The 27971-nt window shown below is 44.9% G+C and overlaps 1 protein-coding gene across 1 annotated transcript; it reads left to right on the top strand.

Annotated features, from left to right (window-relative positions):
* The first annotated feature begins 126 nt into the window (after positions 1 to 126).
* Positions 127 to 26144, top strand: Lpl (lipoprotein lipase). Its single transcript, XM_050126917.1, has 10 exons — positions 127 to 427; positions 9562 to 9722; positions 13253 to 13432; positions 13776 to 13887; positions 14832 to 15065; positions 15896 to 16138; positions 18777 to 18897; positions 20456 to 20638; positions 21994 to 22095; positions 24057 to 26144. Coding segments are annotated over exons 1-10 (1422 nt in total). The 5' UTR covers positions 127 to 342; the 3' UTR covers positions 24058 to 26144.
* The last annotated feature ends 1827 nt before the right edge of the window (positions 26145 to 27971 follow it).

Raw genomic sequence — 27971 nt, 5'->3', positions numbered from 1 at the left:
CGCTACAGTTTGCTCAAATATTTGGAAGTGAATTTAGAGTCCTCCCCCCCAACTTATGATTTTATAGCCAATAGGTGATGAGGCTTATTTGCATATTTCCAGTCACTTAAGCAGCAGTGGAGTGGAAACGGTGTCAGACTAGATTCCTCCTCCTTCTCAGAGGAATTCTGCCCCTTCCAGCTGCCCTGCCCTCTCCCTTTAAAGGTTGACTTGCCCTGCGGCGCTCTACTGCGCTTCAGCCCTCTTGCGCCTCTCGCTCACCCCCTTGCTACGCCGATCCTCTCTCGTCCGCCTGCCCGCGCCGCGCAATTCCCGCAGCAAAGCAGAAGGACGCGCCTGGAGATGGAGAGCAAAGCCCTGCTCCTGGTGGCCCTGGGAGTGTGGCTTCAGAGTCTGACCTTCCCCGCAGGGGTGGCTGCAGCAGACGGTACGTTTTGCACGCCAACACGCCTCCACCTGCAGACCCGGCCGGGACTGCTTCCTCTCCATCTGAAGATGGGAAGGAGAAAGTTGGAAGTGGCGCGCACTGGGGCTCCCGGGCGCAGCAGGGAAAGGGAGTCCCGGGAAGGGTGCCTGGAGTGGAATTCAGGAGAGTCAGCCTCTGATCACGCTGTGGCGACTCCGGGTTCCCGCTTCTCTCTCTCTCTCTCTCTCTCTCTCTCTCTCTCTCTCTCTCTCTCTCTCTCTCTCTCTCTCTCTCTCATTCCCACTCTGTCCCTTGCTCTCTCCTGCCTCGGACCATGGCAGGGAAGAGTCAGGGTTGTGACCGATGCGACTGGGAAGGCGTGGGGGTCGAGCGGTGCAGAGTAGCGACAAGCTGAAACCTCCCTCCATAGGAAGTGGGAGTGTTGAATGCAAGGCACGCGGGCCAAGGTGGCTCTAACTTGGCTGGGACCATGAGTCAGACTCCTCCGGAGGCGGGAAGAGTGAGCCGAGTGTGGTTTCATTAGGGGTAGGAGTGGGAGGACGCGTTGTCTGCATCCCGGCTGCACAGGGCATTGTCTCTCTCAGCGCAGGGCTAGAGCAGGGAGTGGGAGTGTGCAGTGGTGCACAGAAACATTTGGTGCGGAGTCCCAGGACCCAGCGTCCTGCACGCATTTCTGCGCCGGGGAGCGCTCCGGTCTCCAAGCTTTTGCGCTCCGCTTAGCTCAGAACCCAAGAAAACCCTGCAAAGGGCGGATCCTTCGGTAAACGTGGCTCAATCACCAGCACTCTGGGGCTTCTGGCCTGTTAAGCACTCTATCCTTCAGCCCTCCAGGAAAGGCTCGCCCGAGGCGAGGCATTCTGCTAGCTGAGAGAAAGCGGGTTTTTAAAATTTTTTTTAAAGATATATTATTTATTTGGAGGCGAGGCATTCTGCTAGCTGAGAGAAAGCGGGTTTTTAAAATTTTTTTAAAGATATATTATTTATTTATTTATTTATTTATTTAAGCGTCTCAGGCACAACTGCTGTCACAAAGGAAGTCACCTACAGGTGACAAGTTACAAGGCTTCTCTTTGCCTAGAGAAAAAGATTAGGGTCAGTTGCTAGTTTCTTTATGGCCTTGAAGTCGAGACCTGCCCACAACTGAGAAGCCTTGTAACTTGAACCTTGATTGAGCTAACAGAGCAGAGACTCAAAATGTAACTGAACCCAGTCATAAAAGGAGGTTGGTGTTTCCTTGTGTTGCTGCTGGTGGACTCGCCACAGAGGGTGGTGTCCCCTGGAGGTGCTGGAAGGTGGCAGGTCCGTCCGCAGCCTAATTCCAGTCTTAGTGGAGTCTGGGTCTGCAGCTGAAAGCGAACTTGATTTCTGCGTATAGTTGTAAATGTCTTTGCTGAGTTGTCATAGACAAGAGAACCCATCATGGGAGACCAGCAAGGAAGATAGGAATCTCCGGTGTTCGGGAGCCCTGAGATTGTGCCTTTCCTGTGGCAGGCTGTCTTTCTGCATCGTTTGCCATTCTGCTTAAGAAAATAGGAGCAAACTTTCAATTCATATTCCAGAAAGCACATCACAGTATAAGACTGCTTTTACTGTAAACTTTGTCGGGCTCTTCCACACCTTCAAGTTTTGCTAAGTTTCCTTAGAAGGTCTGGACGCAGCTTCTCAGCTACTTAAGTGTGTCACCCTTGTGGGGTGAGCTGCATGAGTTCTAAAATCAGGAAAACTGGCAAGGCTCAAAGTGCCTGAGGTCCTACATTATACTTTAATTTAAATGGACACCCAAGTAATTGTGCAATAATTTTGGACCTTAGCCAACCCCCGATTTTCCTGCAATAAAATGTATTAGGGAATATTATGCCAAAGCAAATGTAAAATTATTCTCTCTGATCATCTTTCTGTTACCTCTACCTGCCCTTCATCGTGTGCTTCTTCCTCTAGCCCCTTCTCCAGCAAATGAATTCACCTAGGGGTAAGACCAGAAAGGCAAGGCGCAGTTTGGAGTGACCCCAACTTCCCTTTGGGCTCTGAGAGCTTCCTTGTTCGCTCTTGATTTCCCCCTCCCCTGAGAACAGTGTGTGTGTGTGTGTGTGTGTGTGTGTGTGTGTGTGTGTGGCATTGCCCTGGAGTGCCTTCTTCCTGGAGATCTGCAGCCTCTCCTGGCCCGAGTCAGGAGAGTAGGGAGCTAAGAGAGAATGCAGAGAGGATCCTGCTCCTTGCTGTCCTCTTCCAGCGTGCTCACTTGCAGGCTAATATCAGAGTTAAATAACTGGTAACGACGGCAGAGCAGCAAATGCCACTGGGAGAGAGATTGACAGGGGAGTGGTTGATTAATAGCTGCATTGAGAGGTGGGGGGAGTCAGTTGGGGGGAAGAGTCGCAATGGAAAGATGTTCAGTTTCTTTCACCGAGTGTATTTTTAGCACAGCTTCCCTCTGTTGCTACATTGTAGAGGAGACCATGATACTCAGCCAGCTGTTTCTGTTCTGTTAGAATGTCCAACACTTGATGTTGGCCTTTCCTTCTTCATCTGTTTCCACATCATTATCACCAACGCTGCATTTTTTGCTTGTTTTGTTTAGTTTTTGAGGCAGAGTTTCTCTGTGTAGCTCCGGCTGTCCTGGAACTCATTCTGTAAGCCAGGCTGGCCTTGAACCCATTGAGATCCACCTGCATCCGCGTCTTTATCCTGGGATTAAAAGCATGTGCCACCATCTCTCTGCTGGGTACATTCTTTTATCTGGGAAAATGTTCTGGCCATCAGAATGGTGGTTGGTGCTGGATCTGGGTCACATATGGTGAAGAAGAATTCAATATAAGCATCATTATTCTGCAGGTCAGGAAACATCATTTGAATACATTAATAATTCTCCCCGCCCCTATCTGTCTCTGTCTCTCTCTGTGTAGACTTTGTAACCTGATAGGAATTTGTCACAGGAGGTCCTTGTCACACCCACTCTTGGCATAGTTCAAACTTTTCCAGTTTCTGAAGGAGTAAATAATAGATTATAGCTTACTCTGAAACTAAGAGTTTATTTATTTTTACAAACTGATCGCTGTTTTTCCTCCTTCCTCTCCTCCCAGTCTGTCCCCCACCTCCCCTTTGTGCCCCCAATCAACTCCTCTTCCATTCTATTCAGAGAAGGGCAGACCTTCCATGGATATCAACCAGACCATAGCATAAAGTTGAAGGCTGAACAAGGTTATCCCAAAAAGCCAGCACAGAAGTCAGAGGCAGCCTCCGCTCTCACTGTTGGGAGTCCCACAAGAAGACCAAGCCATACAACTGTCACATATATGCAGAGGGCTTAGGTCAGTCCCCTGCAGGCTCCCTGGCTGTCAGTTCCGTCTCTGTGAGCCCCTAGGAGTCCAGGTTAGTTGATTCTGTGGGTTTTATTGTGGTGTCCTTGACCCCCTGGCTCTTTCAGTCCCTCCTCCCCTTCTTCTGCAGGGTTCCCTGAGGTCTGCCTAATCTTTGACTGGGGGAATCTATCTCTGTGGAGCTTATAGTTTAAATAAGAGAATGCAATGGCCTTCTTTTGGCTTTGCTTTTGTTTTGAGGCAGGGTCTTCCTATGTTACCCTGACTGGCCAGACATTGAGCATGTAGACCAGAATAGCCCTAAACTCACTGAGATCCACCTGCCTCTGCCTCCTGAATACTGATGTTAGACGTGTGAGCTCCCATTACCAGCTTGGAGTGCCATTCTTCATTTGGCCTTCCCTCAGACCAAACGTTAGTATGGTAATCCAGTCAGACTGTTCGCACAGCGAGCATCGACTGTCGCGGTTGTCTATATCAGCAAAGAAAAGGTAATTTCATATTAACTCTGCAAGAATTTTGAATTTCAGTTAGAAATATTCATTTGGATACCTACAGGAGGACCCTCCACCCAGTTGTTCCTTCCGCAGGCCACAGGGTCTCCTTGAGCAGTGTCCACACTCACTGCTCACAGCCGTTTGTCACCCTGCCTTTAGGTATTATGGGATTTGTGTCCTAATTTTGGAACGCATTCAACACGACATTTAGGTAGTAGTCCTTTTTATTACTAAATTTAAAATATTCTTCTTTTCTGTCTATAGAAGGTACAAACTCTAATTTGATAGCTGAGCCACAAACGATGCCCGCACTGAGGTGTCTAAGCACACTCCTGGGAGCGGCCAGGTGGCAATGTTGGTTTGTCTTTTCCGCACCAAAACCGACCGCTCCATTCACGGAAATTGTTTTCTTTCTTTTTCTTCTTGCAACCCCGCACCCTACAGTGCTGTGCCCGTCTGAGAACAGGTGTTTGACAGATGCAATGCTTCAGGAGAGAGGCGAGGCCGGGGTGCATTCTGACTCTGTGCACTTGCTGCTTCCCCTGCTAGCTCTCTCCTGTCTCCAGTGTCACGGGTCCCTTCCTCGGAGCTCTCCACGGAACCTTATCCTTCTCTGTTGCTCTTTGACGCATCCTAATTTTATCTCTGTGATTATTATTCATATCAGGGTAAATGTCTCTTCTTTGTTCTAGACTTCATTTGAGCTATTAGCTTAGAAATTTAGGAGCAAAGATCACATGGTAATGGAAACACATAAGCTTGTGATTTACCTGCACACACTCGTCACCCTGGTGTTTAACTCAGACATGTCTGTGTGGTCCTGATTGTCAGGGTAGCATTAGTGTGCTGCATGCCTCTGCCTCTCTCCCCCATTCTCTCTCTTCTTCCTCACTCCCCTCCCCCTTTGCCCCCCTCTCCTCTTCCTTTCTCTAAAGTGGTCTTAATTTACCAGGGAACCTAGTAGAAGGCAACAGAGTTGGATGAGTGCAGAGTCACCGATCACATTTCCCCGTTTCCTTAGCAACCGTCACCTCAGATTAGCTGCAGCTCATCTGCCACTGCAGCTGTCAGCCCAGGGTGCACCTGGGTAATAAACACTCAGGGAGTCCATCTTCTTGCCTGGAGTCCATCTTCTTACCTGGAGTCCATTTTCTTACCTGGAGTCCATCCTCTTACCTGGAGTCCATCCTCTTACCTGGAGTCCGTCTTCTTACCTGTCTCACATGCTCTTCTCCGATGCTTCGGGGACCACAGAGGGTGGGAAGCACATTGAATTTTAGGATACTGAGACACTGTTCAAGAGCAGCATACACTAGCAATATAAAAAAGTTTTCTGCATAGGCTAAGCAGTAGAAAGATTTGTTTGTGACTTTGTAGCTAACACAGAACTGATACTATTGTGGCGCTCAGAAAGCAGCAACGTCTTCATGTGAAAATGTCACACACACACAGAGAGAGACACGCACGCACACACACACAATTCTTCCATTAAAAGTAAAATGAAAGTTCCCACAAGCAATCTACATGATGGTGTATGAGTTCCTGATGGTTTGTTTTCTCTAAATCAGCAATGGGTCCAATGGATATGCTGGTTGCGGGGAATCCACTCTGAGCCTTGGATAGGCATCTTGGCGTTAAACAGATTTTTTTTTCTTGTGGAAATGTACAAAGTCATCCTTAATAATTTCAAAAATACCCATGGCCATTTCAAAGCAATACAAGGGCCACTAAACTGCCCATTTCTAGGTAAAGGAGACCCCAGAGAGCGGCATTTGAGGAGCTGTTCAAGTCCTCTTCTGATGTGGCAATGCAAAGATGGGCATTGAGGGAGCTTGTCTTCTGGGCTCTTCAGTGGCTCCTGCTTGAGAAGCACTGATAATCAGGACGGCGCAGCAGACTAAGGCCATAGGCCAAGCCAACCGCTTGAGTTTGATCCCCAATCCCCCATGGAAGAAGGAGAGAACTGACTCTTTCTCTTTAACGGGTACACATGCGCTGCTCTATGCATGTGTGTGGCACACACTGGATATAAACACAGTGGAATAAAATTGACAAAGCCAGATTGTTGAAGGGGAGGAAGAGATATTGAGGTAGAGAGAGGCGGAATCAAGCGAGGCCAGTTTACTTCTTTCTTCCTAAAATGCTTTCTAAAAATAAAGCAACTTCTTGGGCAGAACCAGATCAATTAGGTTAAACACATGTAATATTCTTTTTCACCAACTGGTAAGGTTAGCAGTGTTTTCCGGATAGGGAGGAAGATGCACATATTCTTGGTAGCAGGATGGACTCGGTGAGTTCCTAAGAGCTTTAAAGATCAGGGGTTTAGCAAAGCTCCTTAGTTGGATAAAGTCTTACAACTGTTGCGAAACTCATTTCTCCCTAGCAATTCAATTGTTAAGAAATATCTCCTGTGCATTAGGCAGTAGAGATTGGCTGTGGGTATGCATATGTGTGCTTGAGTTACTGCTGGTGTTGGATCACTCAGCAGCTAACCACAGCATTGAATAATAACGTCTAGAAAGGGAAATGCTTCCCGCCCCCAGATAATCGCATGACGAGCCCAATTTCAATGACTGTCCTGTCAGTCTTGGTGCGTCCTTCTTGCTTTCCTTCAGGCCTTGATTTCCGAAATGTCAGCTTGAAATGAAAGGATTCAAAGGTTTAGTTGTAAAAAGAGAACAGCAACATCCTTAGACATCAGAGAAATGCAAATCAAAACAACTCTGAGATTCCATCTTAAACTTGCAAGAATGGCCAAGATCAAAAACACTGACGACAATTTATGCTAGAGAGGTTGTGGGGAAAAGGGAACATTTCTGCATTGCTGCTGGGAATGCAAACTGGTACAGCCCCTTTGGAAATCAATAAGGTGATTTCTCAGAAAATTAGGAAACAATCTTCCTCAAGACCCAATAATACCACTTTTGGGTATATACCCAAAGGAATCTAAGTCATACCACAAGGACATGTGCTCAACTATGTTCCTAGCAGCATTGTTTGTCATAGCCAGAACCTGGAAAAAACCTAAATGCCCCTCTGAAGAATGGATAAGGAAAATATGGTACATTTACACAATGGAGTACTACACAGTGGAAAAAAATAATGACATTTTGAAACTGTTGTAAGGAGGGGCTGCTTGTTCGTCCTGGCTGCCCGGCTAGCTTAGCCCTGAAATAAACACACAGAAACTGTATTAATTAAATCACTGCTTGGCCCATTAGCTCTAGTTTCTTATTGGCTAATTCTTACATCTTAATTTAAACCATTTCTATAATCTGTGTATCGCCGTGTGGCAGTAGCTTACCAGGTAAAATTCCCAGCATCTGTCTCTGGCAGATCCATGGTGTATCTCCGACTCTGCCCTTCTTTTAGCATTCACCTCTGTCTTCCCTGCCTACCTAAGTTCTGCCCTATCAACAGGCCCAAAGCTGTTTCTTTATTAACCAATGAAATCAACACAAAGACAGAACCTTCTACACCATTTCCCCTTTTCTTTTAAACAAAAAGGAAGGCTTTAACATAGTAAAATTATATATAATGAAACAGTTATCAAGCAAGAATTACAGTTACAATATTTATAAAGATGATTCTCTCTAATAACCTATATTTCTTAATTATACATTACAGTGTTAAATAAGCTAGCCTCGAACTCAGAGATCCACCTGACTCTGCCTCCCAAGTCCCAAGTGCTAGGATTAAAGGTGTGCCCTGCCACCACCCAGCTAAGATGTGCTGTAATTTTAAAAGATTTGACTTTGTGTGGAAGATTCTAAGGACAAAAGGAAGAGGAAAGCTACCCTAGACAACATATTGATCATGACTCACACATGCCATGGTGTCTTTGAATGTTCCACGCTCTTGAAATGGCTTGAGACAGCTCATGCTGCCATTAGGAAGGGAAAGGTTTCCTTGGGCTCTCAACTTTTGTTCTTTTAAAATTCTGATGGGGGGAGTCCCTTCTTCAAATGATTCCAGTTGTGTTGCTATAGTTCTGGGTTGCAGGTTCCAATGAGTCTCAGTGTTCTGCTATGACTGTGTTGTCGCCAGATATTTAGAGAAAGGAGAATAGCTCACAGCCTGATGAGAGCCGTGCCACGCAAGCACAGGTTCCTCCACGATCATGGACCTTGAACTTGAAGTCCTGGGTGCTAGTCTACCCTCTTTCCCATCTTGGCCAAGTCACTTGAGACAAGATGAAAAGAAGGAATTTCCACACAGTAGCTCACTCATGTGAATTAAACGCATCTCCACATACTCCCTAACTGGATGTGGACTGAAGAAAAGGCTGGCAGTCACAAAGTGCCTAACTCACAGTTAAGGTCATCTCTGTCCTCTTCATCACTACTGAGGCATCAGTCATTCTTTTGCAATCCACATTCTCGTTTTATTTTAAATATATAATATATACATATATTTACATATATATGTATATATTGGTTTTTGAGACAGAGTTGCTCTGTAGTTTTGGAGTCTGTCCTGGAACTAGCTCTTGTAGACCAACCAGGCTGGCCTTGAATGCACAGAGATTTGTCTGCTTCTGCCTTCCGAGTGCTGGGATTAAAGCGTGCGCCAACATTGCCCAGCATCTTTTAAAAATATTATTTACGTGTGTGTGTGTGTGTGTGTGTGTGTGTGTTGAGTGTATGATGCTTGCATATGTTCAAATGCACATGTGTGCATGTGAATATGGAGGCCTGAGGTTGATGGTGGGTGTTATTCTTGGCCATTCTTTCACCTTATTCTTTGAGGCAGGGTCTTACAATCAAACCCAGAGCTCACTGATATGGTTATTACTGCCACTTGCTCTCCTCTGCCTTGTGAGGCTGGACATCAACAGGTCACTGTCGCGGGGAACCCGCCAGGTGAAGCGGTGAATGGACACTTAAAAGAAATCCCACACTAGCTCAGAATGGAGAAAGAGATATTTATTTAGGGGTAAACTCACAAATCAGAATTCTCTGCTTGACCGACTGAATCCCGCAATCCAAACGAGCAGCCGGCGGAAAGGAGGAAGGAAAAAAGGGACGGATGCAGATTTTGCATCCGCGTATATAGTATAAGAGGCCACACCCTGTAGGCGGGTACTTACAAGTTGCAGGTCTTCCTACAGCAGGTCACCATTCCCACCACATGAGCCCCAGGGATTCTGGACTCAAGTCTTCATGCTCGCACAGACCTGGATTCATTTTTTGAAAATATCCTCTAGAAAAATCAAGGGCATCGTTGTCATTGGCTGTTTGTGAACCTAAAACCTCTAAGTCCCAAGTAAAACAAAATAACACCCAACCACGAGTAATCTCTCTAACTTCTTTTCCTGTAGCCAGAGGAGACTTTACAGACATCGAAAGTAAATTCGCTCTAAGGACCCCTGAAGACACAGCTGAGGACAATTGTCACCTCATTCCTGGAGTAGCAGAATCTGTGTCCAACTGCCACTTCAACCACAGCAGCAAGACCTTCGTGGTGATCCACGGCTGGACGGTAAGAGTGGTTGCAGAGGGGGTTAGGGTCAAGCAGATCCCAGTTCTTGGAAGCCCCTGACCTGTAGCTGTCTGTTCTCTGACAGCTTTGTTCTGAGCGTGAGTTGAGGCAATCGTGGTTCAAGTTCGTCCCTACAGTCCCAGCCAGGTTCATAAACTTTTCCCCTGGCTGACTCCCACCTTTGCTTCAGCACAGTGCCTGGCTGGGGCCCTTGAATCCTCTGAGGAGGTGGGGAAGAAGATGTTTATCAGGAGGTTGTCATGGGAGAAGGCTGGAGAAAAGCCTTAGGAGGATAGTTCCGTCTATAAAGCATTTGTCTTGCGAGCACATGGCCTGAGTTCTATTCCACCACTTAAAAAGTCAGTAAACAAAACGCAGGGCACAGAGTCACACTCGTACAATTTCAGGGAGGCAGAAACAGAGAGATCCTTGGGGCTCACTGGCAAGTGAGCCTAGCTATTTGGTGAGTGCTAGATTGAGAGCCCCGTCTCAAAAAGCAAAGTGGACGGTTCCTGAAACCAATCCCTCAGACTCTCTCACACCCATGCAGATGCAGGCACACACTTAAAAAAAGACAGGAAAAAAGGTACAAGCTATGATTAAAGCTACTTATTTAAAATATTCATAAATGGTCCCTCCCAAATAGGCCAACTAGTTGTTTTACATGATGCTGGTCTTATGTAAATATTTTAATTTACTTTGGCAATTTTCAATTTCTAATGAGCAGGTTGCATTATTTACTAAAAATAATTTATACTATATGCATGGTTAAAGATGGGTCATCTTCTTGGTAGATACAACTTTTGAATGCTATAGCTGGATACTGAATTCCAGTGAGGGAAATTAGGTAAAAAAAATTATGTATATAAAATGATGTTTACCGGCTATGTCTTCCCACCTACTGAAGTGATCTTTTCATTGAAACCATAGGACAAATACCATTGTCTCCATGAACATGCCAGCAACAGGACTCATGCAGATGTATTTTTTAAGATGTACCCATTCACTAGTGAACATAGTACAGTCTATAGCATACGATGAAAGTCTAAGTCCCTAACATAGCCGTAAGTAGGACAAAGATCTTTGGGGTGTTTAGAGACATTTTGGATGTGCACAGCATGAGTCTTAATCATTTCCGAGAAGTTTAAGCTCAGTGAGCAGCTTCTGCATGGGAAGCAACTGTGCCTCTCAAGTCTTAAGCATCCCAATCTCACCCTGATAGAATTTGGAGCTCTAGGAAGTTGCGGGAGGGTGAGGAGAGTTTCCCTCGCTTGCTAAGATGTCATGACTAAAGCAACTTCTGGACGTAGTGCCAGCTGCTGCCCCTGGCCCTGCTGCCTTGCTAAACCCACGGGTGCTCTTCAGGTCATGGATCCTATTGTTCTGAGTTTTAGGCTCAGGCTAGGTTGCTGGCCAAACAGCCTGCGTCTCCCTATCACATGGGCTTGCCTTGTCTGGAATCATAACAAAGCCAGCTGATCATGGCTTATCAAAGCAAACACAGACTAGGTTCAGTCAAAAAACCACTTGCTGCCGGGAGCAGAGTGGGCTCTGGTTTGGAGACTTGTCTGTCGTAAGAAGAGAAACCGAGAAAAACGAGACCTCTCCCGAGTAGATGAGAGTGCTCAGCTTGCTCAGCCTCTTTTGTTTCTTCTATCTGCATTTATGTTGAACCAAAAAGAAAGGATTAGATTAGTTGCTACTGAGTTACTAGAAGCACCCAGCAGTACAGGTAAGTCAGTCACCTGCCCTTTGCCAGACAGCCTGACTTGAAAATGCCGATAGAGAAAAAGGTACAAGAGAACCCAGACAAACAGCTTACCAGAGATAAGCTTCCAGGCCATTCAAGGGCACAGACTCTGGGAAGTCAAGACCTTCTCTGTCACAGGAGGACAACCACATACTCCCTGGAGCTTTGTGCCTGCTGGTTCTCTGGTGCGGTGTGGAAGGTGACAGTCAGTGAGTTAGCATTACATTCTGGAGAAAGGCCACTGTTTTCTCATGGACTTGCTTTGGAGCTGCAAAGGCAGTCAGTGTAGCAGTTAGGAAGAGAGGTAGCTAACACACCCTCTGAACCTGGACTTTGAGACACTTCAAAGAGTCTTAACTGGATTCCTGGTGGGCTGATGTCACCTTTACACCTTGTCTTCTTCATTTTCTCTCTGTGCTTAAAATAGCTGTAGCGCTCACCCTAGGCCCGCTCGGAGACTGCAAGCAGACTGGTTGCAGTGGAAGTGTGTGGGGAACTTTGCGGCCTCCTGGGCCAGCCGCGCAGTGCAGGTGTCCCAGAAAGGCCGAAGTTAGTTTACAGAACTGATAAACAAGAGAGGTAGAACTACAGTCCGTATCTCTAGGGCTGGCCTTGCCCCAACACAGGGCACAGAAGCTGGGTGAAAAGTTGTGCACTTTGTCTAGGGCACGGAGTGAGGTGAGCTTCATGGCTTCATAGTGTAGTCCAGTAAGTGCGTAAACAAACATGGAGTCTAAAAGAGCTCATATCATAAGTGTAAAACTCCAAGTGGAGACAGTAGGTCTGTGTCTATAAGGTTCCCATTTCTTTGCTGGTTTTTGGAGGTCTCCATTAAGGTACCTTAAACACATGTATCATAATATTCTAAGTTCAAGGCAACTCAGAGGTTAAGAGCACTGGTTGCTCTTCCAGGGGTCCTAAGTTCAATTCCCAGCACCCACATGGTGGCTCACAACCATCTGTAATGAGATCTGGGGCCCCCTTCCGTCATGCAGGCAGAACACTGTATACATAATAAGTAAATAAATCTTCCAGGAAAATATTCTAAGTTCAACGAATAACTGATAGCCTTTCCTTTGGCTGCAGTGCGACCTGACCCTAACCTCCTTAGCAAACCATTCTTTATAAGAAAAGCAGTGCATTGCATCCCTTAAAAAAGTCTACCTTTCTTATTTTGCAGTTTTGAATGTTGAGCCTTGGGCTCTGTACATGCAAGCCAAGCAACTTAGCCTTGGTACAATGGCCCTGCCCTCCTCCCACTTTTGTTTTTGAGACGACCTCACTAAGGTCCCTAGTGCTGACTTTGAAGTCATTCTGTGACTGAGGCAGGTCGTGAACTTACCTTTGCTTCACCCTGCAGAGTTGCTAGAATTATAGACGTGCCAGACGGGCCTGCTCTTCTGGGCAACATTTCCTGGCTTAATTGAAAGTAATTAAACAACATTTCTTTTCTGAAAGTGTGTAATTTGGTTGTAAAGTCTTAATACATTGGCCCTGACCTTTTTTTTTTTTAATAGGGTAAGTTGCGGATGTCTCAGTAATTGATAAAACATACTTTTTAAAGCCAGCTAATCCCCAGCCTGCTGTTCCCGAGGCCAGCATCTTTCTGGTGTGCTCACAGTTGCCCTGGGAGGGGAAGGAGTAGGAACAGGGTTCCCCTTGCAGTTTGAGTTTTCACGCTGAGTCAGGGGGCTTCCGTGCAAGCTTTTATCTCTCATTTCATGGTGTCATATTTACAGTGAATTATGTCTAGAAGAAATCACATTCCATCTTTTTTTAGGTGACAGGAATGTATGAGAGTTGGGTGCCCAAACTTGTGGCTGCCCTGTACAAGAGAGAACCTGACTCCAATGTCATTGTGGTGGACTGGCTGTATCGGGCCCAGCAGCATTATCCAGTGTCTGCTGGCTACACCAAGCTGGTGGGAAATGATGTGGCCAGGTTCATCAACTGGATGGAGGTAAGACTGAGAAAGGGAGCCTTCTGTGCTTCGGAAGAAACACTTGAAGAGAGCTAGACAGTTGGCTGATTCCACCACCCCCCTTCACCAAGATCTGAGGTGTTTCCTGAAACATTTCAAATTTTCAGAAGGGCATTTTTACACTGTGGTAAATATGACTAGATTATACAGTCAATAAATGATCCGACCTTCCCTAATCCTGTCATTAAAGAAATCTCAATATCATAGGATATTTGTCTCTTTTAACTAGAACATGAAATCAGCAAAACTAACTTACAGTAGTGCCAATACTTTAAAACCAATATTTGCTACATCAAGCCTTTTCTAATTTGTTCTCCCCCAGGAAGAATTTAACTACCCACTAGACAATGTCCATCTCTTGGGATACAGTCTTGGAGCCCACGCCGCTGGGGTGGCAGGAAGTCTGACCAACAAGAAGGTTAACAGGATCACTGGTAAGAGGCATATTTTGTTCATTTATCACAAGAGCCAGTATGACCATCGTTCTGAAAGAGGATTAGAGCCACTTCCATTAGGTACCCAAATGCATGGAGTTGGGGCTTGTACCCGATGTTCATCATCTCTTGTGTCTCAGTTCTAACTTTCCATCCACTGGCCATGGCATTGGAGTGGATAGCAGCATTACAGAGGCCCACAATTCCTCTGAGAAAGAACTATCACCTTCCTCTGCTCCAGCTGAGCTAAGAGACTGCATATATGCCATCCCCTCTCGCATCAGTACCAGGGAGACTGGCAGGACTGATTCTAGAGAGCATCAGGAACAAGACAGCCATCTAGGAAGTGGCCATAATTGGCTTGATGTAGAGAGCGTGAGAAAAGAAGTAATCACCGATTAAAGGTCTGCCGGGACTCAGAAGAACCTTCAAGAAGAAAGCAGGCCATTGGGTGTGAAAAATCACTGTGGACTGGCCAGTTTCAAAGATCCATGTTAGACCTGATGATGCAGGCCTGTGATACTAACACTTGGAATGGGGAGGTAGGAAGTTCAAAGCCACTGCCAGCTACACTGTGTGTTGAAAGCCATCTGGGAGCAGGAGCATCTGGAGAAAGGTAGGAAGTAGGTGAGCTCAGATATGTGGGCTACAGTAGTGTACATCTGTAATCAGAGCGTTATGAAACTTCCAGCAGGAGGATCAAGAGTTCGAGGCTAGCCTGGGAGAGTGAGACAGCAAGGAAGTGATTGAATAAGATTCCGTTTTCGAAGAGCTATGTCTATTTTTTTTTTTTTTTTGACTATTAGTCACTGGAAGAGCCAACTCCTAAGACAAGGAGCGGTAAGAAGTCAAGAGCCTTCTGATTCCCTTACAGCAGGATGCTGATGTAAGGACTGAACTTGCGGTAGACTTTAAAATTTATGGGCCTCTTCTTTCCCACCAAGGCTTGGATCCGGCTGGGCCTAACTTTGAGTATGCAGAGGCCCCCAGTCGCCTTTCTCCTGATGATGCAGATTTCGTAGACGTCTTACATACATTTACCAGAGGGTCACCTGGCCGAAGTATTGGGATCCAGAAGCCAGTAGGCCATGTTGACATTTATCCCAATGGAGGCACTTTCCAGCCAGGATGCAACCTCGGGGAAGCCATTCGTGTGATTGCGGAGAGGGGCCTTGGGGGTGAGTAAATGGGAAATCACGTAAATGTGAGGTTTGAGGCTTAGGTCTCAATGCCATTGTGTCCCGTTCACTGCCTCCACAGTGTGGGGCTTCAGTGTACACACTTGAGGAGGGGAGGATGGCTCAATGGGTAAAGCACTTGCTGAGCATGTGTGAGACTCTGAATTTAGATCACAGAATCCACGTAAAAGTCAGATGCAATAGTACCTGTTTGTAATCCCGGATGTCCTATAGTGACAGAAGAATGCCAGATGGTTGCAGGACAGCTAGCCTGGGTACTCAGTGGCAAACAAGAGACTTTGTCCTGAACAAGGTGAAAGGCAAGGACCAAGTTTGTCCTCTGACCTCTGTCTGCTATTAATTTTACAGTTATGCCCTTTATGATGTGGTTTTTAGAACTGTGCTTTTGGAACCACTTCGATGTGGTAGACAATTCCAATGGTTGTGTTAAGCTGGAGGGAATAACTTCTGCCTGGGTGTTGGTTATTATTGGCATAATAAGCATTCAGAAAGGTAAGATGGCAAGAGTGAAGGTTCGTTGTCAGCCTTTAACAGTCAACCTGACAGTTATGGAGGGAGGTGAGGACACATCCCAAGGGGGATCCTGACACCAAGTCTACCTGGTGCAAGGTCTCTGGAGAACGACCTGTGTCTCTGTGTGCAGACGTGGATCAGCTGGTGAGATGCTCCCATGAGTGCTCCACTCATGTCTTTATTGACAACTCTTTCCCATGTCTCTGTGTGCAGACGTGGACCAGCTGGTGAGGTGCTCCCATGAGTGCTCCACTCATGTCTTTATTGACGACCCTTTTCTATGTCTCTGTGTGCAGATGTGGACCAGCTGGTGAAATGCTCCCATGAACGCTCCATTCATCTCTTTATTGACTCCCTGCTGAATGAAGAAAACCCAAGCAAGGCTTACAGGTGCAACTCCAAGGAAGCCTTTGAGAAAGGGCTCTGCCTGAGTTGCAGAAAGAATCGCTGCAACAATGTAGGCTATGAGATCAACAAGGTCAGAGCCAAAAGGAGCAGCAAGATGTACCTGAAGACTCGTTCTCAGATGCCCTACAAAGGTAGGCTGGGAGCTGTGGGAAGGAGGAAAGTTGGTCAGTGCTGTCTCAATTATCATGGGTTGATTCTATTAACAGAGTTAATGAAGTGATGTTACTAAGTCTCAAACCCTCACTTGTACCTCTGTTAATATAGAAGGATCTTCTCTAGTCCATTTATCTAACTCTTGATTCCCATATCGGAAAGACCCCCGATGCTCAGCCTTGAGTATGCAGCCAGCCTTCTCTGTAGCTGTGACCAGCTATTAGTACTGGGTTTCTAGCTAATTGGAAACCATCACTTTAGGATTATAAGATCTAGCCCTTTGGCCCAATTCAGTCTATCACTTGCTTTTGTAAATAAAGTTTTATTCGAACATGGGCAGACACATTCCTTTACATTTTATCTAACACTGTCTTCCTGCCACAAAGGCAGACTCAAGGAATAGTGACAAAGCCCACATAGCCCACCAAGACTAAATTATTTACTCTCTAGAACTTCACAGAATGTGTGTCACGTTTAAAATTCACTTTACACAAAGTCAAGAACAACCAACATTCAAGTATCTCAAGCATCAGCGTTTCTGTGATGAACACAGTGACCAAAGCAAGTTGGGGAGGAAAGGCTTTGTTAGGCTTCACCTTCCACCTCACTGTTCATCATCAAAGAAAGTCAGGACAAAAACTCTAACAGGGATAGAACCCGAAGGCAGGAGCTGATGCAGAGGCCATGGAGGGGCTTCTTAATGGCTGGTTCCTCATGGCTTTCTCATCTTGCTTTCTTATAGAATCCAGGACCTCTCCCTAAGGAGGGACACAACCCACAATGGGCTGGGCACTCTGCATCAGTCACTAATTAAGAAAATGCCCTACAGGTTCGCCTACAATCTGATCTTACGGAGACACTTTCTCAGTTGAGATTCTCTCCTCTCAGACGACTATAGCTGTGTCAAGTTGACATAAAGCTAGTCAACACACTAGGAAAGCAAGAACATGACAAGGCATATGTCCATCTCGCCATGAACTCATTTCCAACTTGGGCTTAAAGCCTGACCTCTTGAGACTTGAAGATATACAAGGGGAAGAGAGCAAGGGGTTGTATTGTGGGGTGCATCTGGTGACAGGGACTGATTTTGGACACATTGCCTTTGGTAAAGTCTGGGTGGAAGCCTGAAGTAAGGGCCCTTATTAAGGAACAGTTTCCTCAGATAAAGCGTCTGCTTCAGCAGTATGTTGCAGTTGTGCAAGGTGACCCAGATGTCGGAGCATGTGTTATTCAAAGAAATCTTATAGGCTATGAGAGAACTCTCATTTTCTCCAACTCTAGAACCAGGTGTAGGTATGTAGGTACCTCTGAAAACAGAGGTAGCCTTACACAGGGTCATCCAGCGCTCTGTCTGGACTTCCTAGAGACACATGGCACTCCCCACCTCCAGCCTCCCGTGCTGTGACCTAGAGCATTGCCTTAGACCAGGATGATTTGTCTTTACTTTTGAATAGTCCTGGGGTTTGATTGTTTTGTTTTTCTGTTTTTAATTGTCTTATTTTCATTATAAAATGAGGTATAAGATTGGCATAGTTGTACATGTCTGTAATCCCAGCTCTTGGGAGGTAGAGGCAGGAGGATCAGGAATTCAAGGTCATCTTCAACTTCATAGTGAGTCTGAGGCCAGTTGGGCTTATGTGAGATCCTGTCTTTACACACATATGCATACACACACACACACACACACACGTACACAATATACTTAAAACAAACAGCAAAACTAAATAAAGGTTGTCACAAGAAACTACAACAAAATGTATTGAAATGTTTTTTCAGGAATATAAATATCCAAAGTAACATCAAAATTCAATTTTGCCACACTCTAAATCACTAGAGTTAAGGATGTTGGATCCCATAGCCTATAAGATTTCTTTGACCCAACTTAACAGAAATTGCACTTTGCAGACAGCAGTATAATAATAAAAATATGCTTAAGAATCCCGGGCTGCAGGAGACAAGCATTAGGGTGACCCCCATTATATTCACAGTAGCTATGTTTCAGGCTCAGGGTTTTGGTGGATAAGCGGGGAAGAACCAGGAAGAGATGCAGAGGTTCAGGTTTCTGCTTCCAAATGAACTTCTTAAGCCAGGATAGTTTGGGACCTGGCTCTGTAAGACAGACCTCAGGGCTTTGTGTTGTATTGTGTGCGTCACATGCCTCCCAATGCAGATAGATAGCCGAGGAACAAAATGAGACCAGGGTTGGGGGAATACAGTGTACCCACAAAACGGGAAGACGCAAGGCCATACGCAGTAATAGAGCAGCAAATACCAAATATGGTTGGTACAGATGTAGAAATATAAGATGACCAAGGCAAGCAGAGGTCACAAAGAGCCTTCTGAAGGTGTTGGGCTATTAATTAGATATCCCTGGTGGTCCCCTCCAGGTGGGCAATTAGATACAATTAGACACAGCCACCCTGGGAAGCGCATCAGGTCTGCACTTCCAATAGAAAGTGTTTCCAAGCCACTCATACAGACCTGTGTGTTTGTCCTGTGGGGGCCTCGGAAGACATTCGCTCTACAATTCCAAAGTCTCGATTGCTTAGGGACTATGATGTTTCCATGAAGATTAACGTTCCTTCCCTTCTTCCAATATTCTCCCCTCCCGTACAGTCTTCCATTACCAAGTCAAGATTCACTTCTCCGGGACTGAGAGTAGCAAGCAGCACAACCAGGCCTTCGAGGTTTCTCTGTATGGCACAGTGGCCGAGAGTGAGAACATCCCCTTCACTCTGTGAGTAGCTCCGGGGACACCTCCAGTCTGTAGCCTTTGATCTGGGAAACAGAAGGGCACCACCCTCACCCCCAAAAACAAACTACAGTTTTGCTGGGCGGTGGTGGCACACGTTTTTATCCCAGCACTTGGGAGGCAGAAGCAGACGGAGCTCTGTGAGTTCGAGGCCAGCCTGGTCTATAAGAGCTAGTTCCAGGACAGGCTCTAAAAGCTACAGCAAAACCCTGTCTCAAAAGACAAACAAAAAACAAAAACAAGAAACTCCGGTTTGAGAAATTGGAATGTAGCTATGTGTGGTGGACCATGCCTTGAAATTCCAACACTCAGGCAGAGGCGGGAGGACCACGGTGAAGTTTAAGGCAAGTCTGTTCCATACAGTGAGTTTCAGGACAGCCAGGACTATACAAAAACTCTGTCTCAAAATACCAAAAGAAAAAAAAAAACAGAAATTAGAATTTAAAAAGGAACTCTTGCACCACTTCATATGGGCATATACTGTTTTCTAGTCTCTTTTTACTTTTAGTTCCTCTCTACTTCATGTTTTCTTCAACATTTCAGGTCTTCATTTCTTTTGTTAAAAAAAAATAAGCAATGACAAAATAGTTACATTCCCTGGGAGGTGGTGTGGTCCCAGCATCCCCAAAAAAGATAGACAGGAAGAGGGTGGGAGGGAGAGGGAGGGAGGGGTGAACAATTGTAACAGGAAGCTACTCTACAACATAGATAAATAGATGATAGATAGATAGATATAGATGATAGATAGATAGATAGATAGATAGATAGATAGATAGATAGATAGATAGATAAGATGATAGACAACGTTATAGATAAAAAGCCCATGACAAAGCATTACCCCTTATTTTGATTAGGGAAAATTTGAAGCTACCCTTTACTAATTCCTAAATGAACACATCTTCTAAACTGCACAGTGACTGAGTAGGACACACATACAGTGGGTGTGTTGTTGGCTGCTAGAACTTTCCATACCAGGAAGGCCAAGAAAACATCATTTTCATAGCTATAGTTACAAGGATTAGGAGGGGTTCTTTTACAATGCGTCCTGAAGATAAACTCAATAGAAGGTTATCTAACATTTAAGTTTATCATGCAACACTTAGTACCTCAACCTGAGTCAAGGATCATGTGAGTTATGGCTCCTCATGTCAGTAAAATCAATATAGCCTCTAAAAATCAGAATTCTTGAAAAGTAGGTAAAACATGAAGAAAATAGAGAAAGCCAAGTGGAGAACTGGAGATACACTTTGGAATTGCGTGAACATTCGTTCGCACATGTATAATTAAAGAGAACTAGGTGGGAATAAAATTGGCTGACAGGCATGTCCCCTAAGAACTGTACTAGATAGTTTACAGTGTTAGGAGGAATTCTGGAACACCGGAGAGCGGTGTGGGATCTTACGATCGGCCAAATGCTGCTGACATTCATCTTGGGCATGTTCCCCATTTTTAAACTAGCACCCAGACAATGAAGCCAATAACATCTAGGGAGGAGAAAAGGCTGATTTTTGAAAGTAACCAAACTTATGAAATTCTCACTCAGGCCTGAGGTCGCCACCAATAAAACCTACTCCTTCTTGATTTATACGGAGGTGGACATCGGAGAACTGCTGCTGATGAAGCTGAAGTGGAAGAGCGATTCCTACTTCAGCTGGCAGGACTGGTGGAGCAGCCCCAGCTTTGTGGTCGAGCGGATCCGAGTGAAAGCAGGGGAGACGCAGAAAAAGTAATTGAGGGGACGCTTCCCTCACACACTGCCCAGCCCCCCGTGATTGAGGGGACGCTTCCCCTCACACACTGCCCAGCCCCGCCCCCGTGATTGAGTGGGACGCTTCCCCTCACACATTGCCCAGCCCCCCGTGATTGAGTGGGATGCTTTCCCGCACACACTGCCAAGGCCCCCCCCCGTGATTGAGTGGGATGCCCACACACACACACACTGCCCAGCCCCCTGTGGTTGAGCGAGATGCTTCCCTGAACACGTTGCACAACCACCTGTCATTAAGAAACCTTCCCAGAGCCTTCAGCACGCAGGTGGAACTTTAGGAAACGGCTTCAGTCCTGTGGGACCTAGTTAATTATTCCAGAAATGTTTCCGGAACAGTCTTTTATGGCCACACAGAGGAAGAAGGACAGGCTGAGCATCGACCATGCTTGGGACTGGAAGGGTCTGCACTTGCGTTGTTTTTATTTTCAGATCTTGGAATAGTTGCCTATAGATAATGAGATATCTTGGAGAGGGGGCCAACTTGTGTTTCACGTTGGTCTTGCACACAATCTGCAGGTAGTTTGTACATCTTCAGTGGCTGTGCGTTCTGACCCCAGTGTGCCACATGAGGTCAGGTGTGCAATGTCCCGCTTAATATTCAAAAACTCAGATTCTGGAACATTTGGGAATTTTTCAGGTTGGGGTTGTTTAGCCTGCAACATTTCTGTATTTCAAGTAGGGAACGTGTAAACCCTGAGCTGACCAAAGTTATTTGGAATGACAGCTGGGATCAGAAGCAGGCAATCTTAGTATTCGTCCAGCACTATTTTCTGGCAAAATAGTTACAAAACATGGGGAAAAATCTCAGAGATGGTATCATCAAAGGGCTAAAAGTAACTCTTTAAGAAACGGGATTCTCAGTCCACCCCACACATATCTATAAAATAATTTGCATAAAGGCTGCCATACAATTGAAATCCTCACAAACATGTTCAGGGATTTTGCAAGCATACCATTGATAGAAGCAACTCTTTAAAGTAAAATTGAGAAGGTATTTCTTCTTTTTGTTGTTGTTGTTTACAAAAACTGTTAAGACACGCTACAGACGAAAAATTCTGCAGAGCCTTTGTTCCCAAAGCAGCTGAAGACTGCGTCCTAATTCTCTGACGCAATGCTCAGGGGTGCTTCCGTGACTCCTCTCCCGGTCAGACCTCCTGAGTGAGATATGACCCCTGTGTCACCCTTAACTCTCAGAAATGTCACCACAGTTAATGGGATCATGAAAGAGTTAAATGATCCTGACCAGTCACCCATTTTGAGCGGTTGTTCTTATTGTTCTAATTGTTCCATGCTCTGTCTTCTTTCTTCCACAGGGTCATCTTCTGTGCGAGGGAGAAGGTGTCGCAGCTGCAGAAGGGAAAGGACTCCGCGGTGTTTGTGAAGTGCCATGACAAGTCTCTGAAGAAGTCTGGCTGGTGAGCATCTTGACCCCCCAGCTCTCTCAGCCTTCTCTCCAAGTGGCCTCTGCCCAGCTCTTTGCCCGGAAGTTCTTGTGGTCCCTGTCTTTAGGGGTCTCTCTTAGCCCTTCTTTTTTATCTTAGGGTCACTTGCTTTATTTATTTCTTTTAACTCCTTAATATTCTTTTTTTCTTTCTTACCTTGCTGACCTTCATCCCAGGTATACAAGATAAATCTTATGTCACCTCTTGAATTACCCAGAAGTCTTCACTTCTCCATGTCTCACTGCTGCAAGTCTGTTAGCTGTGTAGATGCTGTCTGAAGTAGGGAGCGTGTGACAGTGGGTTCAACTCCTCCTGCGATATATCCAGGGGTGAGAGTGTCTCATATCAGCTGTAGCCACATTAGTGACATTCTCTCTCCCATTGCCACAGACTCCAGAACATAGGATCACAGGGGAGAGCTAAACTATATCAAAACCTCAAAGATGGAGAGAAAGTTTAATCAGCATACAGGAAACCATTCTCCCATCTCAAAACAACTGCTGGCTTGTCCTCTATGACCTCTCGGGCTAATCCACATGGCAGCTGCTGCAGAATCTTTCCAACACGTCAGTGCTAAGTGGAGACCGAGCATGTGATCTTCCATCTCCTCTCCCAAGTTCCCGGGATATGCTGTTTTCACCCCGCCCCTCACACCCCCGCCAGACTCCAAGTGCGAATGGGTTCCGCTTATTAAAGGAAGAATATTAGATAGGGCCACAAAGCAGTGCCATGGAAGCAACAACAAAGGCTGGCCACAGAGGCACTGGGACAGAGGAAAAGCACTCGCTTTTCTTTATCCTGATTCCTAGATTATTATAGACAAAGGCTCCAAGTAAAAATTGCCTCTTCAGGAAAAGAATATTAAAGGACCCATGTGGAACACCTCCTTTAAAATGTCTACTTACATATAAATTATATATGTTCACACTATAGATAAATGAGGAAAAACAGACATCAATAAAGTACAACCAATAAGGCCTTATCGGTAACATTTGACATGTGATTAACAATTTGACTTATATTCTTTCCCACTATACATATGTGACATCTGTATGCTTTCATATCACAAACATAGAATTATGACAATGAATGAAAAATGAGACCATGTGGATCTGAATGCCAAGGGGAATAGCTGCCAGTATTAAGCTGGCAAAATGACTCTCAACTAAGGGCAGAAATTTCCACCATGCCGTAAGTGCTTTGCCACTTACAGATCGCAGACCTTCACACTTGCCTTCTCTCTAAAAATGGGGACTCCAGTGGAAAATTTAGCTATGTGCATGAATGCACTTATACTCACCTACCTTCCCCCCGAAATCTGCAACTTTATAAGTAGATATGTGAAATAAAAACAAAATCCCCACTTATAAATATAAACCCAATCCCCATAAAATACCCTCAACTGTTTATGAAACATTCTGATCCAACTATTTATAAGAAACTACCGAAGAAGGTCTAATGACACATCTTTGGTCAGCTCATAGGCTTCCCAAACAACAAATACATAGGCAGCCATTTCGTGCAATGCACTTTATATTTAGGAGGGCATTATGAATGAGACCAACAGTAGCCTTCAGGGTTTCACCGCACAGGATCGCAGTCCCCCACCCCCTGTTGACTCTTCAGAAGGCTCGCATTCCAAGAGAAGAATGACAAGCTTCTCATTATGTTTGGTGTCCAAGGAAAGCTTTGTGACTTCAGCCACACGTGACAGTCTTCTGAAGGTGATGCTCAAACAGGAGCCGACCTTTAAATGCATCAAGTGTGCCCTCTGCTCCGGGCACCCTGCTTCCCCAGATTCCTCATCTCCCGCTCACAAACTTTGCTCTGAGTGTTACTTGGAAACTTCTTCATCATGACGGTGGTGGGGTGGACCAAAGGTTTGTAAGCGGCAAAGCAGATGACAAATTGCCTTTCTTCTGTTTTTTCCACAGAAACTGGACAGACCAGCAAGAGAAGAAAGCACATGAGTTCTTTGAAGACTGAAGTAAACAAAGTAAATTTTATAAAAAAGAAAAAGATCCCCTTGTTTGGGTGTTTGAACGTGGGTTTTCCTGAGTATTAATTCCATCTCGATCTTGTTAGTTAAATTAGAAGACAGGCTCAAATAGTAAAACATGACTAATACAAGGTGAGGAGTCTCGAGGCCGATAGCATGTCTGCCAGCATCAGAGGACAGCAGATAGGAGAAGCATGGCGTCTTCTGTCCCTTAAGAAGGAATCATTTGTTCCCAATAAATAAGACTCCTTTGTATGACGTTTGGTCATGGTCAAAAATTAGTGAGGGCTTCTTATTTTGATAGAATTCTGGGGCTTTACACTGAGACCCTTTCCAGAGTTTTCTCCAAGTCTAATATAGATAATATTTTTGTGGCATGAGTCAAATCTATTTCTTTAGCAGTTGAAACACCTGTCCTTTGTAACTAGTTCTTTTACCATTGGGATGAAGCACACCGGCTTCCTCCCCAAAAAACCTAATGAACAATGTGTGACTTAGTAAAAACAAGTGGAGGCCAGAGCTCACAAAGTCCTGAGCCTTGGTCTCACCATGACAAAGTGCAAGTCAACAGAAACACAGAATTAGATTGAGTAATTCTTAATAGACTTAAATTTTTATGGCTTAACCCCTCCATTTTTCAAAAGTTTGTCTTATATTTTAACAATGTTCTCTGGGTAGATGTTGAAAATGAGTTTATAATCCAGGTGACACATAAATTGAACTGAAAGAAAATAATGCCTACTCTGATTTTACTTTTATTTTTTTGCTTTTTTGAGGAAAAGTCTCATTTGTCCCACTCTGTAGCCTGCCCTGACCTAGAACTCAGCTATGTTGTTCAGACTTGCCTTGAACTTGCAATGATCCACCTAACTTAGCTTCCTGAGGTCTGGGATTGTTAGCATGAGCCACTGGCTTGATACCATAATTTTATTATCAGAATTCTTCCTATTTGTCTTCGTCAACTTGAACACATTCAATAGCCAATAGTTAGCATTTAGTCTGGGACTCTCCTAAGCCATGCCTCCGCCACACCTCGAACATATCACGTTCATTTCTAGTTTAGATGGGATTAAGTTCAAATTCTGCATCATGCAAAGTACAGACTTTAGATCAGGACCATTTTACTACATAAAAGGTGAAATGACTAGGAAGTATGCTTATCAATGCTTATAAATTGTTGTGTACAAAGAAGGGAGTTGTTACCTGCAGTAGCCACAGAATCAAGAGTGAGTAAACAATTATTTATGAACTAGATCTCTTATTTTCAGAAGGTTTTTACTGTATTTTAGTATAAAGTGATAAAGGAGTCCCATGCCAGAGGCTGTTTCTGGGAACACAATTGTGAACCTGTGGGTGTCTGAACACCTACCCACATGCAAAGCCCCACAAATGTAGTGGTCATTCAGTGTAATTTGCAAAGGAGAGAGTCGTGGGATGTACTGGAAAACGTCAGAGAAGTAGTTCCAGATAAGTTGGAATGTTAGCGCTTGCTAGAGGAAGGATGGTTGTACCTATGTAATATAGGACAAAAGTGACTGATTTCATCAGGCTTGGAGGCATTGTAACAATAAAATGATGTACAAGTTGTCACTGGCATCCCCTTTATTACTAACTCATTGACTCTGTACATTTGGGTTTGGATCAAGGGCTCACAAATTTAAAAGATCCAGCCAACCTGTACATAGTACTGAACATTCTGGCTTCTAAAGACAATATATGCGTACGTGTGTATATACACATTCATATATAACTCGATGCTTTGGCTTTAAATTTTATTTATTAGCTGTAAATATGTGTGTGGGTGTGTAAGAGAGCTTGTAAACACTGGAAAGCTTGTGGGTACCTGCAGTGTAGAGTTGTGGTGCTAACTGTGTCCGTCTCCATCAGTGATGGGCTGTCTCACTGAGCTAACTTACTCTGCTGCAATAGTACAATGAATCAGGCTTCTAAAAGAGGAAAAGAAACTCAGCTCTGTGAAGAAATGGAATCTGCTTTTAATAAACTTGACAACATTGTATCTTGATACTAAGTCCTCATTTTGTATCATTTTAGCCTTTCTAGAGTCCAGGCCAATTAGATTTATTTTTTTTTTTTAGGGCAGAATCAGTAAAGAAATTTCGACTGAGTAACCACAGTACTTGCTAAGGCACAGAAATGATGCAAGTTTCTCATTAGATGTGTGCCGGTCATCTACTAAAATCAAATGAATCCAATCTATCTCAGCTCCTCTCCTCTACAACAGCGCACATGCCCAGACTTCCCAGTAAGTTATGGCTACACTGTGGATGCCAAGAAGTTCCTCACATCGCCGATCTCCCTGTTAGTCCCACACTGCTCTAGACAGCACTCGCCGTCTGTGGACCAAGCATGCATGCAGACACACAGAACAGTGCGGACAGGGCAGGAATCAGTTTCCAGAGTTGCTCCAGTGCTGCTGACACTTGGTATTAACACACCTGCATAGCCTCTGCCTTAAAGATCTGAGTGACCTGGGTTTTAGAACTCCGGCTTCCACTGGGGTCCCTCTTTCATGTTGACTGTCCTGGAGCACTCTAGAGAAGACCACAAGGAAGCACCTGCATCTTCGAACTCTCTCTGAGTGAGATTGCTCTTCACAACCAGTCAGGCTTCCTAGGCAGAAGCTGGTGACCAACAGCTTAGTTACAACCTCAGGTGGGATCCTGATGCTGCCCAGTGCTCCCTGATTCTTAGCACACAGAGACTGGGAATAAATGTTTTCACCTGACAGTTTGGAGGCTAGATTTTTATGCCGACATAAGATATATAATTCACTTTATCTGGTTAATTTATTCCTTGTAAGTTATACACTTACAAGTCCATATTTCAAAAGCAACAGGGAAGGTTATGCTTTGAAGATTACACTTATCTCTATGCCTTTCATTGGTATTCTGAAAAGCAATAACTGTCAGCATCATGGGTTTGATTTTCATCACTTTCTTTTCCTCGCTTCCTTTTCTTGTTCATATAGAATATGTTCTATATTGTATGTATTACAGAGTAAAGTGAGATATTCTCAAGGAGGTGGGCGTAGATAGTAGCAGAAGAGCCCATGTTGTGATATATAGACTTCTGTTGAGAAGGTGTGGGCAAATGTGTGCCTGTTCCAGATAGGAGTTAAACACAGACCAAAGCCGTGAACTACAAAGCCAACTTAAACCAATGAGTTTAGTGCAGTTCCGTGCAGGAGTGTAGGTGAGGGCTTGCTTACTGGAGCTTGGATGGCTCACAGGCAGCTACATCACTGAAAATCCACTCCAGGAAAGATAATCCCTCATCAAAGCTGCAGCCCTAGGACTCTGAATGACTTACAGACAGCTTCTCAGATTGAAGGGTCTCTTTCCTTGCCAGTCCTTACTACTTATAGTAGCTTTAAGAGGAAGAGGCCTTGCAAGTCTGCTAAGTTTCAGGGTGCTCTTGAGTCTTGTGAGATTGTACTTCCTGAATCTTAAGAAGCCTTTAGATTCTTGAGCCATATCAAGTTTCCCTCCAGGATGGAATGTTCTATGTTGAATTCTATGGGAATTGCTACTCAATGGAACATCACCATAATGTTGTTTTTACTACACTTTTCACAGGATAGGATTGTTTATGGCTTTGGAGCCTGTCCTGGCATTAGCTTTTGTAGACCAGGCTGACCTCGAACTCCTCTGCCTCCTGAGTGCTAGGATCAAAGGCATGCACCACCACTGCCTAGCAATGACACCATTCTTTTTTTTTATTTGTTTATTTATTAAAGATTTCTGTCTCTTCCCCACCGCCGCCTCCCCTTTCCCTCCCCTTCCCCAAATCAAATCCCCCTCCCTCGTCAGCCCAAAGAGCAGTCAGGGTT

The sequence above is a fragment of the Alexandromys fortis genome, unplaced genomic scaffold, assembly GCF_014885135.2.
Source record: "Alexandromys fortis isolate MF-2015 unplaced genomic scaffold, M_Fortis_MF-2015_v1.1 scaffold_261, whole genome shotgun sequence".
NCBI classification, from domain to species: domain Eukaryota; kingdom Metazoa; phylum Chordata; class Mammalia; order Rodentia; family Cricetidae; genus Alexandromys; species Alexandromys fortis.
Note: the sequence above shows the minus strand (reverse complement) of the source record. Positions and strands in the feature narration are given on the sequence as shown.

What these genes read in the sequence shown, in the direction of transcription:
- Lpl (XM_050126917.1), top strand. Translation starts at nt 343, where the DNA reads ATGGAGAGCAAAGCCCTGCTCCTGGTGGCCCTGGGAGTGTGGCTTCAG. An exon ending in TGGTGATCCACGGCTGGACG is followed by an intron (nt 9,723 to 13,252) that starts GTAAGAGTGGTT and finishes ATCTTTTTTTAG; the next exon opens with GTGACAGGAATGTATGAGAG. An exon ending in GGTTCATCAACTGGATGGAG is followed by an intron (nt 13,433 to 13,775) that starts GTAAGACTGAGA and finishes GTTCTCCCCCAG; the next exon opens with GAAGAATTTAACTACCCACT.